At 34.4% G+C, this 15110-nt stretch overlaps 2 protein-coding genes across 2 annotated transcripts; both read right to left on the reverse strand.

Moving 5' to 3' along the window:
• Positions 1 to 4354: 4354 nt before the first annotated feature.
• LOC137713560 (xylan glycosyltransferase MUCI21) lies at positions 4355 to 7184 on the reverse strand. The gene is made up of 3 exons (XM_068452870.2): positions 6471 to 7184; positions 6319 to 6378; positions 4355 to 5841 (listed from the first exon to the last, which is right to left on the reverse strand). The coding sequence occupies exons 1-3, from the start codon at positions 6709 to 6711 to the stop codon at positions 4526 to 4528; spliced, it is 1617 nt and encodes a 538-aa protein (XP_068308971.2). The 5' UTR covers positions 6712 to 7184; the 3' UTR covers positions 4355 to 4525.
• A 3321-nt stretch (positions 7185 to 10505) lies between these two features.
• LOC137712145 (xylan glycosyltransferase MUCI21-like) lies at positions 10506 to 11600 on the reverse strand. Its single transcript, XM_068451278.2, has one exon. It carries the CDS (start codon positions 11583 to 11585, stop codon positions 10506 to 10508), a length of 1080 nt encoding a protein of 359 aa, XP_068307379.2. The 5' UTR covers positions 11586 to 11600.
• Positions 11601 to 15110: the final 3510 nt, after the last annotated feature.

Raw genomic sequence — 15110 nt, forward strand, 5'->3', positions numbered from 1 at the left:
TCTCTCCTCCCTCCCTCCCTCCCTCCACCCTTCATTCACTATTTCAATCCTCATTCCTTCATACACATTCCCTTTATCTATATAAAACGATGGAAACCAAAAACTGAAAGTGAAACGAACATCAACACTTCGTTGTTGTTTTCATTTTTGTGGTCAAGTGGCACGACTCCTCCAAGAATTTACAAGCTTTAGTAATTTTCAAGATGATTTTCTTGGGCAACACCACTTCCAATATGTGTTTCCTTTAATTTTGGTTGCAACTTGGAACTTGATTTTTGCACAATGTGTAATATAATACTTCCTTTTTGAATGCGAAAAAAGGGGCCAAAACCCATGTGGTATAACACTTCCATAATGTGTATTGTATACCTTTTAGGGATTTGGACATGTGCACTTAAATTAGTATAAGTCTTCAAAATCCTTGACATCTTTAAGAACCCAAGAGAAAAGGCATGATCTAGGTATCTAGATTAATATTTTATATAATGTGACTTAGATAGTGTGCTCTTTCCCTATAGTGGGGAGGGGGAGGATTTAAACTTGAAACGAAGTGGATTTAGAAGAAGAAGAAGGAAAAAAAAAAACTCTATCAACCAGTACAATTCACACTTACCATGAGCACGTACTTGTATCCTAATTCTATATTTGTATGAATTGAGGAGGGAATCAACTCGTCACCTACCTCCATCTAGCTTCAATTATGCATTGAAAATTTCCTTGATTATTGTTATTAGACTTTATGTTTGAATCTCGTAGATGACTAGTCCAAAACTAATTTATTCTCGCACCTCTTAGTGTAAATATATCCCTATATCAAAAAAAAGAAAAAAACTCAAACTCCTTAACTAATTGACATTGTCTTTACTATTGAGATAAAATTCTATTAACGGTTCTTGTAATGAGTCTCTAATTTTAAACTGACCTGCAATAATAAATAAATAAAAACTATTAATCAAGTCTATGTAATAAAGTTTGTTAGCAATCACAATCCAAATCGAAATTTTTGATACATGGAGAGCCTAAATAAAATTTGGAAACTTGTATGGGAGATGTGAAATGATGCAAGGTTATCTGTAAAATAAAAAATAAAAAAACACAACGGCTACTATTTAGTCAGGGCATTCTGATCCTCCTTTACGAGAAATTTTTCTAGGTACCGGGAACACCATTGCTTATTGTGTTTCAAACCAATGAGCATCAAACACCTAGCCTTTTTGCTTTTGTTGATAGCCGGATTAATTTATTTTTTTTCAACTTCCAATTTCAGCCCCGTATAACTTATATAAAACTATAAAAAAAAAACAAAAAACAGTTTACCCAGATTCTGAACCTCTGCACCCAACACCCTCACCCCCACCCACCCCTCTTTTGCTCCTCACGGCCTCACCTAGTTCTCTCTCTCCCTTTCCCTTTCTTTCTCCTTTTCTCTTCCATTTTTTCCTTTCGCCTCCTCTCTTTTACGCCGGATAAGTACATACAGGAGGTCAGTGACCTCACTAATTCTTAGATCGGAGATAGCAGATTTAAGAATTGCAGTTGCCGTCGACCATCTTGGGTCCCAAGTCGAAGTAAGAGAAGGAGAAAACGGAGGGAAGATGAGCGAGAAAACGAGGAAGTAAGTGAGAAGAGACCGAATGTCGCCGATGAATTCACCGACCGTCGCTAGAGATGGGTGGTTGCTGGTATGGCGGCGGCGTGGAGGGTTTTATGTGTTTGCTGGTCTGAGTTACTGAGAGTTTTTCGTATTAGGGTTAGATTAGGAATTGTATTTACATAGGACTAACATTTGGCTTTTTTTTATTTAAAAAAAATGAAATAGCTAGGTGTCAAATTGTTATTTGTTAATGCCAACTCATTTAGTGTGCCGGGAGTGCCACTCAAACTCTTAACTAACTGACATTGTATTTACTATTTAGACAAAATTCTATTAATGGTTCCTGTAACGAGTTTCTCATATTAAATCGACCGATAATAAAAAAAATAAAAAAAAAACTATTAATCAAGTCTATGTAATAAAGTTTGTATCACAATCCAAATCAAAACTTTTGATACATGGAGAGGCCTAAACAAAATTTTGAAAATTGTAGAGGAGATGTGAAATGATGCAAGGATATCTGTAAAATAAAAAACACACAACGGCTAGTATTTAGTCAGGGTAATCTGATCCTTCTATACAATGTCAATTGCAAAAGGGTGTGATATTCACGCACTCTATTTTACTTCTCACACATCTTTTTAATTTTTGGTCATCAGATCGGATGAATTGAAGAAGATCAAAGGACATAAATTATCAAAGGGTGTGTGAGAAGTAAAATAAAGTGCGTAGATAACACACTCCATTACAAATTGTAAAACCATGTGGCATGTGCTCCCCCCCCCCCCCCCTATCTGCCACCTTGTGCAGTGTGTGGCATATGAGCTTTTCTGCCGTACTTCTACAAGGGTGTGTTTGGAAGCAACCCAATATTAATTCTTATCATAAGATGGGACTATGTTTTTATAATTAATTAGTTTATAAAAGAGAAACGATACACATATTTTTTTAGACGCTCACACACTTTTGCAGTGGTAGTTTAAACTTACATTAAAGTACGTCATTGATTATTACTGTGCGTAATTAATTATGAATATCGTCATAGTGATATCTTAGTTCGATATTATAAGTCTTCTTTATAAGTAAATAAAAGAAGTCCTAATTAGATTATTAGCCCTCGTGGTGATATAATATTTAAAAAATGGTTTATGTGGTAAAAAAAATAAAGATAAAAACTTCTGTAGTGAAGTTCATTAAGATTTAGGTCCAAAGATAAAAATTTCGTCAATTCTCCGTTAATTGTTAACACGTGAGAATCATGTTCCGATGCTAATTTTATATTTTTATGTCAAAATGGCCTCAATGCAATCATTTTTGTGCATAATGAGTGATGAATTTGCTCATCAGGGTAAAAGATAAAAAGCAGTCGGAAAAGCTGCATGGCCATTTTCAGTTCCAAGAAGAAACACCAGTACAACGTTCCCATGGCTTTGGCACTTGGTTTGGATGGATGCAATAATGCATTCTACTGACTATATTCGCATGCATGGCGAATATGTACGACATCTATATATATATATATATATATATATATATATATATATATACATCTATATATATATATATATATGTATGAATAACTCATAAAAATAGATAGAGAGATCCCAGTTTTCATTATTGTTTCACATGTGATGACGAACTTGTTTGGTTGTTTAGCAAACAGAAAAACAATCATACACGTAATCGTATTGTGATGTGGCCACTTCAATATTTCTATTGTCAATCTGTAAATCTAAATTATGTGTTCATATGACAAAATTATCACATAAATACTTATATTGTCAATCTGTAAACCTGAATCACGTGCTCATATGGGTATCGACTTGATCAAAGGCTCAAATCAATTCAACAACATAAGCATTTTATGTTGTCGGATTGGGAGACGAGAATCTTCTTATTTAGTCAATATTGTTAAGAAAATTAGCAAAAATATAAAAGGAAGATTAGATAGTAAAATCTGGTGGTTTTGCTAACCTTACTTAAGAAAATTTGTATGCAGAAACATTTGATTAGGGATGCAGACAGAAGGGATTACAGACTGCCTAACGCTGGAAGTATGGTGGGTTTAAATGCATAAAGATGTGTAGTTTCCAGTCAATGTTTTTGGCCGAACAAATGCATGTGCCAATCGCAGTAGAGATGCAAACCAATAATATATAGGATCATTTCTCTTGCAGAAAATATAACTAGGGAACATGGTTAAATTCATAAATAAAATTGGTCTCCAAAGTTTAGACAAATAGGAAGCTTTGATCTTGAGTATATCTTTAAACTTATCATTACATGGAGCAACGGTTCTTACATATGATATCGTTAAATCTTTCATCCAAATTAAAAAGACTACCATAAAAGACGGAAGTTCTAACTTCTAACAGAGTTCACCAAAATAACCATTATTCCACTTTGTGACAAATTCAGAATCAGATTAAAACTCCAACAAAATTAAAGTTCAAAACCAATGCTCAAATTATCTCAATTTATGAGCCAACCAATTTTCAGTGTTCATAAGTCAATGCCACCATTATATATACACACACAATGCCCCATAAACTTCTTGCACTTACAGACCAACAGACATATCCACAAAAGAAAATTGCAGAAAGAAACAAAAATTGGAGTCTTGAATTTTCAGCAAAAGTAGACATCAAAGAATAAAAAGTCCAATTAGTTTACAAAAATCACTTAAAAGGGGAAAAAGCTGCTTTTGAGGCAGAAAATTAAATAGTAAAAGTACAAGGGTGCAAGAAGAAAAGAAAAAAGTTGCTCAAAAAAATCATAAGTATTTACCAAAATCAAGTGTCTTTGTGCAATTCTTAATGTACATAGGTCGCATTTATGTCCAACAATAATCTTCCTAGTAGCCATTTCATGCCATCTACAACCTTCAAAATGATTTATGTAAGGTAAAGAATGTAAGTAAAACCATCGGAACTACTGTGATTGAAGATGGGGGTGATAGTTCAACCTGTGGAAGATGTAGCCGTAAGCACGAACCAATCGTTTCCGAAATCTTCCGAGGTCTAATCTCACAGTTTGGCCATCAAGATAGATTTTCTTTGTGTATTCCCATCCCATTTTGTTTACACTCTCTGGATCCCTAAGAACAGGATCATCCTTATGATATTTGGCGTATAACGAGCTCTCCCGAGTTAGAATTTGGTAGCCGATGTATTTTAAGCCGAGCTTCCTTGCAGGTTCCCCATAATACTCCTTGGCTGCCCACTCAGTGCCAAGGGGAACAACTTGGATAAACACAGACCCAGGCTTCATGAACATAAAGTGTGTCATGGCAGCACCATGAACCCCAATCATCACATCACTCGCATTAAGGGCCCGATAAATCTTTGCTAACTCTGTCGTGCGGTCAGGTCTCAAAACGTTAACTTCAAACCCAATTTGCGCAGCCATTCTCACCAATAAATTCTCATTTGTTATCGCTCTTGATCCATTTCGAGATATGATGACCAGTTTAGGCTTCTTGAACTGGTCTTCTTGCACTTCACTCTCAGGTTCGAAAGAGCTTTTAGATGCCAAAGATGCAGACAGCTTTTCCTGTGCTTCCTGTTCCTCGTCTTCAATAAGACTTTTAATTCGAGGCCAGTAGGCTCGGTCTAGAAGATTTCGAAAGTCAACAACGCTCACATTTCCCTCCATCAGTGAAGAATCCACAGTGAGCTCGTCGTGAATCCTCAAACCAACTGTGACCTCTGGGAAGCAATGAGTTCTTGTATCTCCACTAAAGTCTATAGGTGGATAATCTGATAGTTGAGAAACAATGTCACCATATTTCATCACCCACCAATTATGGTAATCGAGAATGACAAACACAACCTTCTTGTTGAAACGCTGGGAAGTAATGAACAATGGCATAATCCCATCATTAAATTCATGATAGACATTGCCGGTATATCCCCCGGTTGAGAAAAACACTGCCGGAACATCGTGCTGCACATCACACCGGTGGTGCATGCCTAGAGTGTCTTTCTTGGCAATGAGCTGTAATTCATCAATGGTGTCCATGACACTTGTTTCCCATTTCCGTGTATACGGTTTGACCTTTTCATGCTCTAGTTCCTCTGTTTCATCTTCTTCATTTTGCTCAACGACATCAGAAACACGATTTTGGAAGCTACTTCCTTCTGTAGATCGGTAGAGGAAGATAGTGGAGGAAGCAGAGTGTGTTCTTACATCCCCTTTCATTACACAAATATCCGAACGAATATTGCTTCGATCGCAACATATAGTTCCTGAAGGCACAGAGACAACTTTTAACTAATTTGTATTACCAAAATAAACATCAAAATCAAAAGCATTTGAAGTTTATGATGGGATTACAATCTCTCATCAAAATCAAAACACATGAGACAGAGAGAGAGAGTTCAAAAAACTCGGTACTAGATTTTATAAACCTATCAATATATTTTCTATCCTTCCCCATTTTTGTTCATTAAATTTTCCTTGTTTCCTTTCCTTCCCCTTTATTTTTCATGAACCAAATTGGGCCTAAGCGAATGCTAAATCAAAACCCAATTTCAGACTTGAACTTAGTTAAGTTGGCTAGAGCAGAGTGCTCTCGCTCGGGACCCAAGCTCAAGTACTTCCCCTTCCCCTTACTATAAATTAGATTAGAAGATCGCTCGAAAAAAAGTGAACACCTTTAGCAGTATATCAATTCTATTTGAGAATACAATAACAAAAGAGAAAGCGAAATGCAGAGCACTCACCGTTAGAGATTGAAGAACACAAGGGAACATTTACATCCATATCTTCCACAGGTGTTGAATCTACAAAAACCCAAAAAACAACACCACCGTCATACACATGCAGGAAGATAAGAACAAAGAAAAGAACAAAAAAAGATGAGAGAGAAAGTTACATAGGAGAGAGAAAGTGGTGGTGGAGCTGAAAAGATGAGGGGCCAAGATGAAGCTGCAAGAGAGGAAAGAGATGAAGAGGAGATAGAGAAGCTTGGGACTCGTTCTCTTGTAATAGTAACCAGAGTTTGCAAACTCCATTAGAAAGGTGGTGGTCTGTGATTCTTCATCTTCCTCTGCGGCTGCACAAGGCTTTTCAACTTTTCTCCACTGGTGGTGCTGGTGCCGCTGATACCGCGCCATTATTTCTTATGCACAACAAAAAAAGCTTTGATCTTTATTTTTCCTGTCCCCTGCTTTTCTGCTTTCTGCGTTTTGTAGACAGAGAGAGAGAGGAGAAAATGAGTTTGATGGGAACAAACCCAGATGAGGAAATGGAGAGAGATTTTCAAATAGCAGGGAAAGCAATGCTATTTTCTTGGATTCCTCCTACGTTTTAAGGAGGGAGATGGGAGATGGGAGATGGGTTTTGGGTTTTGGGTTTTTTATATATTCAGGATTTTGAGAATGAATATCATATTAATAAAATAAAATAAAATATTACATAAGCTTATAATAGGTTAAATTATTTTTTATATTACCGATTGATTTTAGATGCTAATTTTCTTCACTGAGAACCTGCTTGCTTCTTGCTTTCTAGAGAGAGAAAGACGAGTTGATGGGGTTGAGAAATGGAAAGAAGCTGTCAAACGCTTAAATTGAGGGAGTCGGTCTCTGCAAGGTTTGGTATTTTCTATTTTAAATTAATATTGAAATTAGTATTTTAATATAATTAAATTAAATTTGGCAGTCAAATGCGTGTAACGAGCAGCTGGGGCTTCAGACTTGCTATGTAAAGAGAGCTGTGCTTTTTTTCTTTTTCCTTGGTTCTTCCTCGGTTGGCTGCGGCTACTCTTTTTTTTTTCTGGCACCCGTTGAAAATCGTGTAACTCGTTCTCCGACGCGCTTTGTAACACGCTCCTTGGAGAGCTGTGTCCAAGTTGGCAAACTGGCTGCTGCTGCAGGTTTAAGACTCGTCAATCAAGCTCTGACCTCCTGCACTTTAATTAAGTGATTGGGAATAAATTCTTGATATTAATAATACGTACTATTGTAGTTAAAGAGATGCTTAAATACTTTTATAGGCTTTTTTAATTTAAATAAAAATAAATTACAATAATAAAAAATGTTATTATTAACATTTCAAAAATTATATTCTATATTTTTCATAAATATATTTTCTTTTCTAATTATAAAAAATTTAGAATACCAAATAAAGTTTTTAAAATGCTAATAATAATAATCTAACAAAACTATTAACTGACCCCTTTTATAAAAATGAAAAATGATCTGACCTCGTGCTGAGAACATGGTGGGATTGGCCACTAAGGAAAGAATTTTGCAGATAAACAAGCATCATGGTTGCACGTTTGGACTTACATTAGAATAAGACCACCACACGTTTAAAAATAATAAAAACGAGCAATTAACTAAAATGATTCACTTATGTTGTTTGTTTGTTCAAATATCCGCGATATAATAATAATATAATCACATCATAAAAACAGATTATTTCACCAGATGTTAAGTGAATCAATTCAATAAAAGCTTATACAAATCAAATAAAGACTATACAATAATGATACAATCAAGACATTATAAAGGATTATTACAGCAAATACATATCAAAGTGAATCATTTCAATGAAAACAAATACACAAAGATGGCTCTTTGCTTATCTTAGTAGCAATTGATTAGTGATTTTTTTACCTTCTATTTGTCACTTTAACCAACTCTCTTCAGATTTCCAATGTTTTTCTAATTTTTTGTATCTTTTGTTATGTTGCTGAAGCCACGGGACTAAGTTTTTATTTTACACACATATATATTCATATCGATTCTTATACATGGAATATTTAGTATTAAATTATTGATTGTTTATTGTGCTCAATATCGTTGTATGAAAAAAAAATAAAAAACAAAACAAAATGAGATTATGTTGCTGTGTGACAGCATAAATGCTCTCTAACCTAACAACCAAGCTCCTCTAAATGGATTTGTGTCCTACAATAACTAATAAGGCTTTTTATGCAAACTTCGTATGCCTTTAATAGGCTCATTACTAATAGCTATTGACTAATATGAGCTTTTAGGGCAATTAGTTGAAATTATCATTTTTGAACATTAGATTGCAGAAATGATCAATTTTACAATGTCGTCATATATCATCGTTATGCCATCAATATATGATAAAAATATTGTCGTAATAAAAAAACTAATCATTTCTACAACTAAATGTCAAAAACTAATAATTACAATTAGGCTTGACAATTTATGACATGACCCGTTAACCCATCAATGACCCGTTGACTAATCATTCCAATCGTGTAGCATTTGTATCTAATCAATTGAAGAATGTAACTTTAATATTAATTTGTTGGCAATAATTCTTGTTTCTTCATCTGGGTTGGTGATGATATTAGTTTTGAATAATAATTTTTGAAGAACTGAAAAGAATTATAAATATACTTGACTTTGAAAATGTGAGAATACGTATCAAATAATTAATGATGGAATGGAAATCGTTTCTCAATTAAAACAATTTCCAAAGTGCAATATGACAAATAAAAACTCAATTAAATACAAATTATTAAAGCAGGGCCTTAATAATCGCCCCTAAAGCTTTCAACAACCGCACCTAATGTTTTTTCCACGTCACACTTGCCTACATGGCATAATAACTATTAGGGGCGGAAATATGTACCCTTTCGTCTCTATTTATCAATAGCAACGCCTTTTTTAGGTGCAAATTTAATATCTGCCCCTCCTTAGTATTAGGTGCGGAAATCTTCATTTTTTGCCCCTATTTTTAACTAATAGATGCAAATGTTTTAGCCTCTACTTGTTCTAAGTTTTGTAGTGTGCACACTTCTTGTTAATTTCTATTCTTTGATTCTCTTCAATTCATTCGATCTAACGGTCGAAAATTGAAAGAGGTGTGTGAAAGGTAAAAATGGTGTGTAGATAGCCGAACCTAATACCTCTTATTTACAAGTGAATAAAAATACTACTCTTACCACATATTTGTATCATCTCTCTAATAGAAATATGACTCACATTCTGTTGGTGAGCTCTACATCTATTAGAGAGATAGTAAAAATGATAATACAAATATATGATAAGTGTAACATTACTCGTAAAAATATCATTAAACTATATTACTAAGTAATTGTAAGTTGTAAGTTTAGATTTTACGGTTTCAATCCTCTTCGTTGTACAATGTGCCAGACTGTATGTGTGCCCTATGTGTGTGTGTATACTATACATGTACCTCTGTACATTGTGTTATTGAACCATATGTGAGAGATTGTTAATGCACCTTACATGCAAGATTGGTAATGCATTTTCTGGGTAAGATAATTATTGCACTTTACGTGCAAAGCTAATTGCACTTCGTTTGCAAGGTTGCTAGATCATGCCAATGAGGGCTCTATAAATAACTACAAAAGTTGTGAATATGTTCTATTTTAAAGTTTGGGAAATTTTCAGGCTCTATCAGAGAATCTCTTTTAATGGAGGCTATGTATCTTTTTGATGGTATTTGAGGCTATATGTTTATTACATAGTAATTTGATTGCGCATTAATAGATTTTTTGTCAATTGATTTTTTGAAATGTTATCTTAATTTTTATTTTTAAACATTTCAACCTAAAAAAATTTAAATTCTAACAAGGTTAGATTTTATCACTTATCAATTATTGAATTACTTTATTTTATTTTAGTTTCTTCTGTTAATTTATTTCTCTGGTTGACACATTCTCCCTAAAAATAATATTTCATTTCACAATAACAGTTGGATTAAATTAATTTGACCAATTTGAACATTTCCCATTCTTCTTGTGATGACAAGAATTTTAAATGGCTAAAGGACCCAATTAGCCTTATAAAAGCATAGCCATTGACTTTCTTGAGGGCAAATCCCTTTGATAAATACATAGATGCTTAGGGAAGATTGCTGTATTAGTATTGATTTACAAGTATAATATTTTACATAAAAGTCATATTCTATCAATGATGTAATCATAAGCTTCAACCAACTGCTTCCTAAACCTTATGAGATCCAATCTCACAGTTTGACCTTGCAGATATATCTTCTTTGTGATTTGCCATCCTTGTTCTGTCACTCTAGTTGGATCTGCAAGGACGGGATCATCTAATTCATATTCATCATACAGTGAGCTCTCTGTGGTAAGAATTTCATAGCCAACGTACTTTAAACCAAGCTTCTTTGCAGGTGCACCATAATATTCCTCTGCTGCCCATGCAGTTCCAATTGGAATAATTTGGATAAAAACTGAGCCAGGCCTCATGAAAAGAAAATGTGTCATTGCAGCTCCATGAACTCCAATCATAACATCGCTTGAATTCAGGACCCGATAAATCTTCGCTAGTTCTGTGGTGCGCTTCGGCCTCAAAACTTCGACCTGAAACCCTATTTTCACAGCCATTTTCACCAAGAAGTTCTCATTCATTATTGATCTCGATCCGTTTCTAGACATGATCGCGAGTGTAGGCATCTTCAGTTGATGTACTGTTTTATGCACTTTCATCCCCACTTTGAAAGGGATTTTCCATGTGTGGTACATAGACTCAAGGAACTTCTCTCGCGCTTTACGTTCCTCCTCTTCACGAATTAGGGAATGGATTCGAGGGAGGTAAGCTTGGTCTAGAAGATTTCTGAAATCGACAATGCTCTTATTTCCCTCCATCAGTGAAGAGTTTATGCTCAACTCATGATGAATTCTCAAACCAACAATGGCCTCAGGGAAGCAATGAGTTCTCGTATCTTCATCAAAATCTATTACTGCATAATCTGACAGCTGTGAAAGGATGTTTCCATATTTCTTGAGCCACCAGTCATGAAAATCAAGAATGACAAACACAATCTTGCTGCTCAAGTGCTGGGATGTTATGTACAACGGCAAAATTCCATCGTTGAATTCATGAAAAAAGTTACCGGTATAGCCCGATGTTGAGAAGAACACGGCTGGAACTTCATGTTGAACGTCACACTCGTGTTGCATGCTCATCAAACTGTCTTTCTTTGCAATGAGGTTTAATTCAGTGATGGTGTCCATTGTACTCTTTTCCCATTTTCGGGTATACGGTTTGATCTTTTCGTGTTGGAGTTCTTCGACAGTTTCTTCTTCTTCCTTCTCCTTAAGAATGCTTGCAACGTAATTTATGAAGCTAGTTCTGTGTGTGGATTCGTACACAAAGATAGAAGAGGAGGCTGAGTGTGTTCTTACATCCCCTTTCATGATACAAATATCTGATCGGAAACTGCTTCTGTCACATACTATCATTCCTGTAGCCAAACGAGATATTGCAATTCAGTTTTATTATAGAACATAAAATATTACGAAAGATTTAGTTTGGGAGATAGAGAAACGAGAGTTAGGTGGGGCTGTTAATATGTAATGAGTCGTTCAAACTGAATATAACACTTTTTCTAACTCAAAAGGAGCGCATGAAGTTAAAAAAAAAAAAAACAAGTGTTAGCGCACCAATAATCTAAAGAAAAAGGAAGAAAAAAGTACTTACCCTTAGAGATTGAAGAAGATAATTCTCTTGAATCTATAAAAACCAATTACAACTACATGTTAATATAAATAAAATGGAACTACAAAACAAATTACAAAATAAAACCGACAATAATCACAACTATGTTTTCTTTCGAATTTGGCATCGAGACCTCAGCTCGTATGAGAAGTAAGTCAAGCCCAGCTCGAATTTGAAAAAGTTACACAAGAGCCAAGCTTAAGAACATTGATATTCGATTTAGCTCGGCCCTTTACGAATAACTTGCAATCACAAGAATTTAAAATCACCAAAGGGCTCACTTAAGCGGTTAAAAAGAATAGCCATTAACAAATGTTTTTATTTTATTTTAAAAAGACAAGTTTGACAAACAATAATAAATGAGAGTTGGGTCGGTCTGCTAGCATGTAACGGACTATCTTCACTTTAAATTGAATATTTAACAATTACACAAACAATATGAAGAGAATGGATAAAGAGAGTACTAACCCTTAGAGATTGAAGAAGATAATTTTGTTGAAGCTACAAAAACCAATCGCAGTTACATGTTAAATAACAAAACAAGAATATAAATAAATAATGGAAATAAAATTCTAGGGAGACCAACACGAGAGAAAGACTTACGTAAAAGAGACAAACCGGTGTTAGAGTAAAAGAGATGAGGGCTTAAAAATATGAAGCTACAAGAAAGAAGAGAGAGGAAGAAGAAAGAGAGAAGCCTGGGCCTTTTTCTTTTGCAAACACAGAAAATTAGGAAGGTGTGACAATCCTCTTCATCTTCTGCGAGATATTTCTGTTCGCATTTCTTCCTTCGGTGATTGCGCAGATATTGTACCATTTTCTTATGCCTAAGGTTTGGGTTAATGTGTAGGAAAGATACTTAAACCTAGACAAATGTTGATTTGTATGCATATATATACAAATGCTTAATGCATGCTCTTCTTATTATAAGATCTGTATTTGTTGTTAGGAAAGACAATTTACTATTAATTGGTGCACTAATTTGTCTTTAATATATACATTCTAACAAAAAAAAAATTGTATATACATATACTTGGTAGCTTCGGGAGAGGGGAATAGGGACTATTGGTGGGCTTGTGTTTTATTTGATCTGATGAGTGGTCTATTTTTTTTTTGAAGTTTTTTCAGTACAAGCAACATTACTATATATTTTAATTTGGAAAATGCTGGGGAGATCACTTGTTTGTACTACTTTTTGTGTACTATTTGATGTGGCAAGTGATGTGTACATACCATGAGAATTAATGAATTTATCTCATTGAATGATAGTTGTATACATCACTTGGCACATAACACTAATGTGGTATAGAAATGTGGTATTTGTAACATTCCTCTTCTAATTTACAGGAAAGGGAGAGCGGGGGAGGGGGAGAGTTTGAAACCCAATATGCAGTTGGTTAAAGAGGAAAACCCTAACCACTAGAATAACCCACCATGTGTCATTTTTTAAGTCTTAATGCATAGATTATTCTTTCCCAATATTAGTCAAATTGATAAACACTAAAATTTACTTATGAGAGTCAAATAGGTAAATGGTTTAAATTGATGATCTATGAATGAATACTTAAAAGTTATACAATTTGCAATCTAGATTATTATTCATTGATTTTTTTTTGCAGGGTTGATCGTTTAATAATGATCTAAACAATGACTGCTTTAAGTTCCTAGCTCATTAGCGCTTGAACGCTCATGTACACTTGTGTGTACACATTTTGTTTATGCAGGAAGTTATAACTAATAAATCTTAATCTATGAGCAAGCAACTCTGTAAATTGCTTGGATTAGGTTTTTTTTTAATGCATTTAATATTATCTAGAATAAAAGATGAATGAGTAACTTCACAATGAATTAGCCATAATAATTTGATTTGAATTCGCCTTTAGAGTTTAGGGTATGCTATCAAGATTGATTTAAATCAAGCACGCCCAATGATTGAATTTACCACCCACAAACCATCTAAACAGGAAAGAAGACAAATATATCCATAACTTAAGTTTCAAAATAAACATGTTGGTGTTAGCAAGTTATGGGTGTGTTAGGCTATTAACCAATTGTTAATTTTGAAGATTAGTTTAGTGGTTATTTGGTTAAACCTGAACAGTAACCTTAGCCTGCAATCAAAGCTATAAGTAGCTCACTTGTACTGCTTAACTGCTATTCATGTGTTTGTTAATTTACTTCTCAAATACTGATTTCTTAGTAGCTAATTAATTAGGTATTCACCCTATTTTTGCAAGCCCAAAAAATTTAGGGGTGCTTGAGTATGAAATACTCCGAGTTTTTTATTTTTATTTTTTTGAACAAATGATATTATCTACAATAAAGGGGGAAGGGGTGAGCCTAGCCTTTCACCAGTGGTATTCCTTTTCACTTGTAAATGAGAGATTTTAGGTTCGATTCTCACCAAAGGCAAATTTGAACCACATTATTACTAGTTCATTGTGAGACTTAACTCACTCCCCCACCCCCTTAATATAGATAATATCATTTGTTCAAAAAAAAAAATTTGTTTTTACTAAGACAATTAGTATTTTTATTGCTTTTGTTGTAAACTTCTTATTTAAGTGTGATTGTGTAAATCCTAGATTAGATTTGATTCTAGTTATTCTTTTCTATTAGGACTTGTATTTCTTGGAGGAAAAAGATTTCTTCTCCCTCTTGTTACTATAAAGAAAGGCATTTGCGTAGGGGAATAACACACATTCCTCTACACAACCCTATAAACACATTTCTCTCCATTTTCTCTCTGTGTGCTGCTGGCCCACTTCCCCTGTCAGATAAAATAGGCCACAATACGTTATCATCACGCTCCTACCGTTGTACTTAGGAATCTGACGTGGAAGTTTTCTGCATCAAACTAGTTCACCAATATCATCACACAATCATGTTCTTCCAAAACAACGTTTTTTATCTCAATATTTTTGCAGCCCTAATAGCATGAACATTCCCCATAATGCATGACCCAACTTTACCTTTTTCGAATTCTAGATTCTACATAACTTGTGTATGCATTATATCCATAATTGTTGAATTATGTGAAT

The sequence above is a fragment of the Pyrus communis genome, chromosome 14 (genome assembly GCF_041283825.1).
Source record: "Pyrus communis isolate YQ-2024b chromosome 14, ASM4128382v1, whole genome shotgun sequence".
NCBI lineage: Eukaryota > Viridiplantae > Streptophyta > Magnoliopsida > Rosales > Rosaceae > Pyrus > Pyrus communis.

Coding starts and splice junctions, on each gene's coding strand:
- LOC137713560 (XM_068452870.2), bottom strand. CDS start 6,711: ATGGCGCGGTATCAGCGGCACCAGCACCACCAGTGGAGAAAAGTTGAA. Junction 6,379..6,470: donor CACCACTTTCTCTCTCCTAT/GTAACTTTCTCT, acceptor GGGTTTTTGTAG/ATTCAACACCTGTGGAAGAT. Junction 5,842..6,318: donor GTGTTCTTCAATCTCTAACG/GTGAGTGCTCTG, acceptor CTGTGCCTTCAG/GAACTATATGTTGCGATCGA.
- LOC137712145 (XM_068451278.2), bottom strand. CDS start 11,585: ATGGACACCATCACTGAATTAAACCTCATTGCAAAGAAAGACAGTTTG.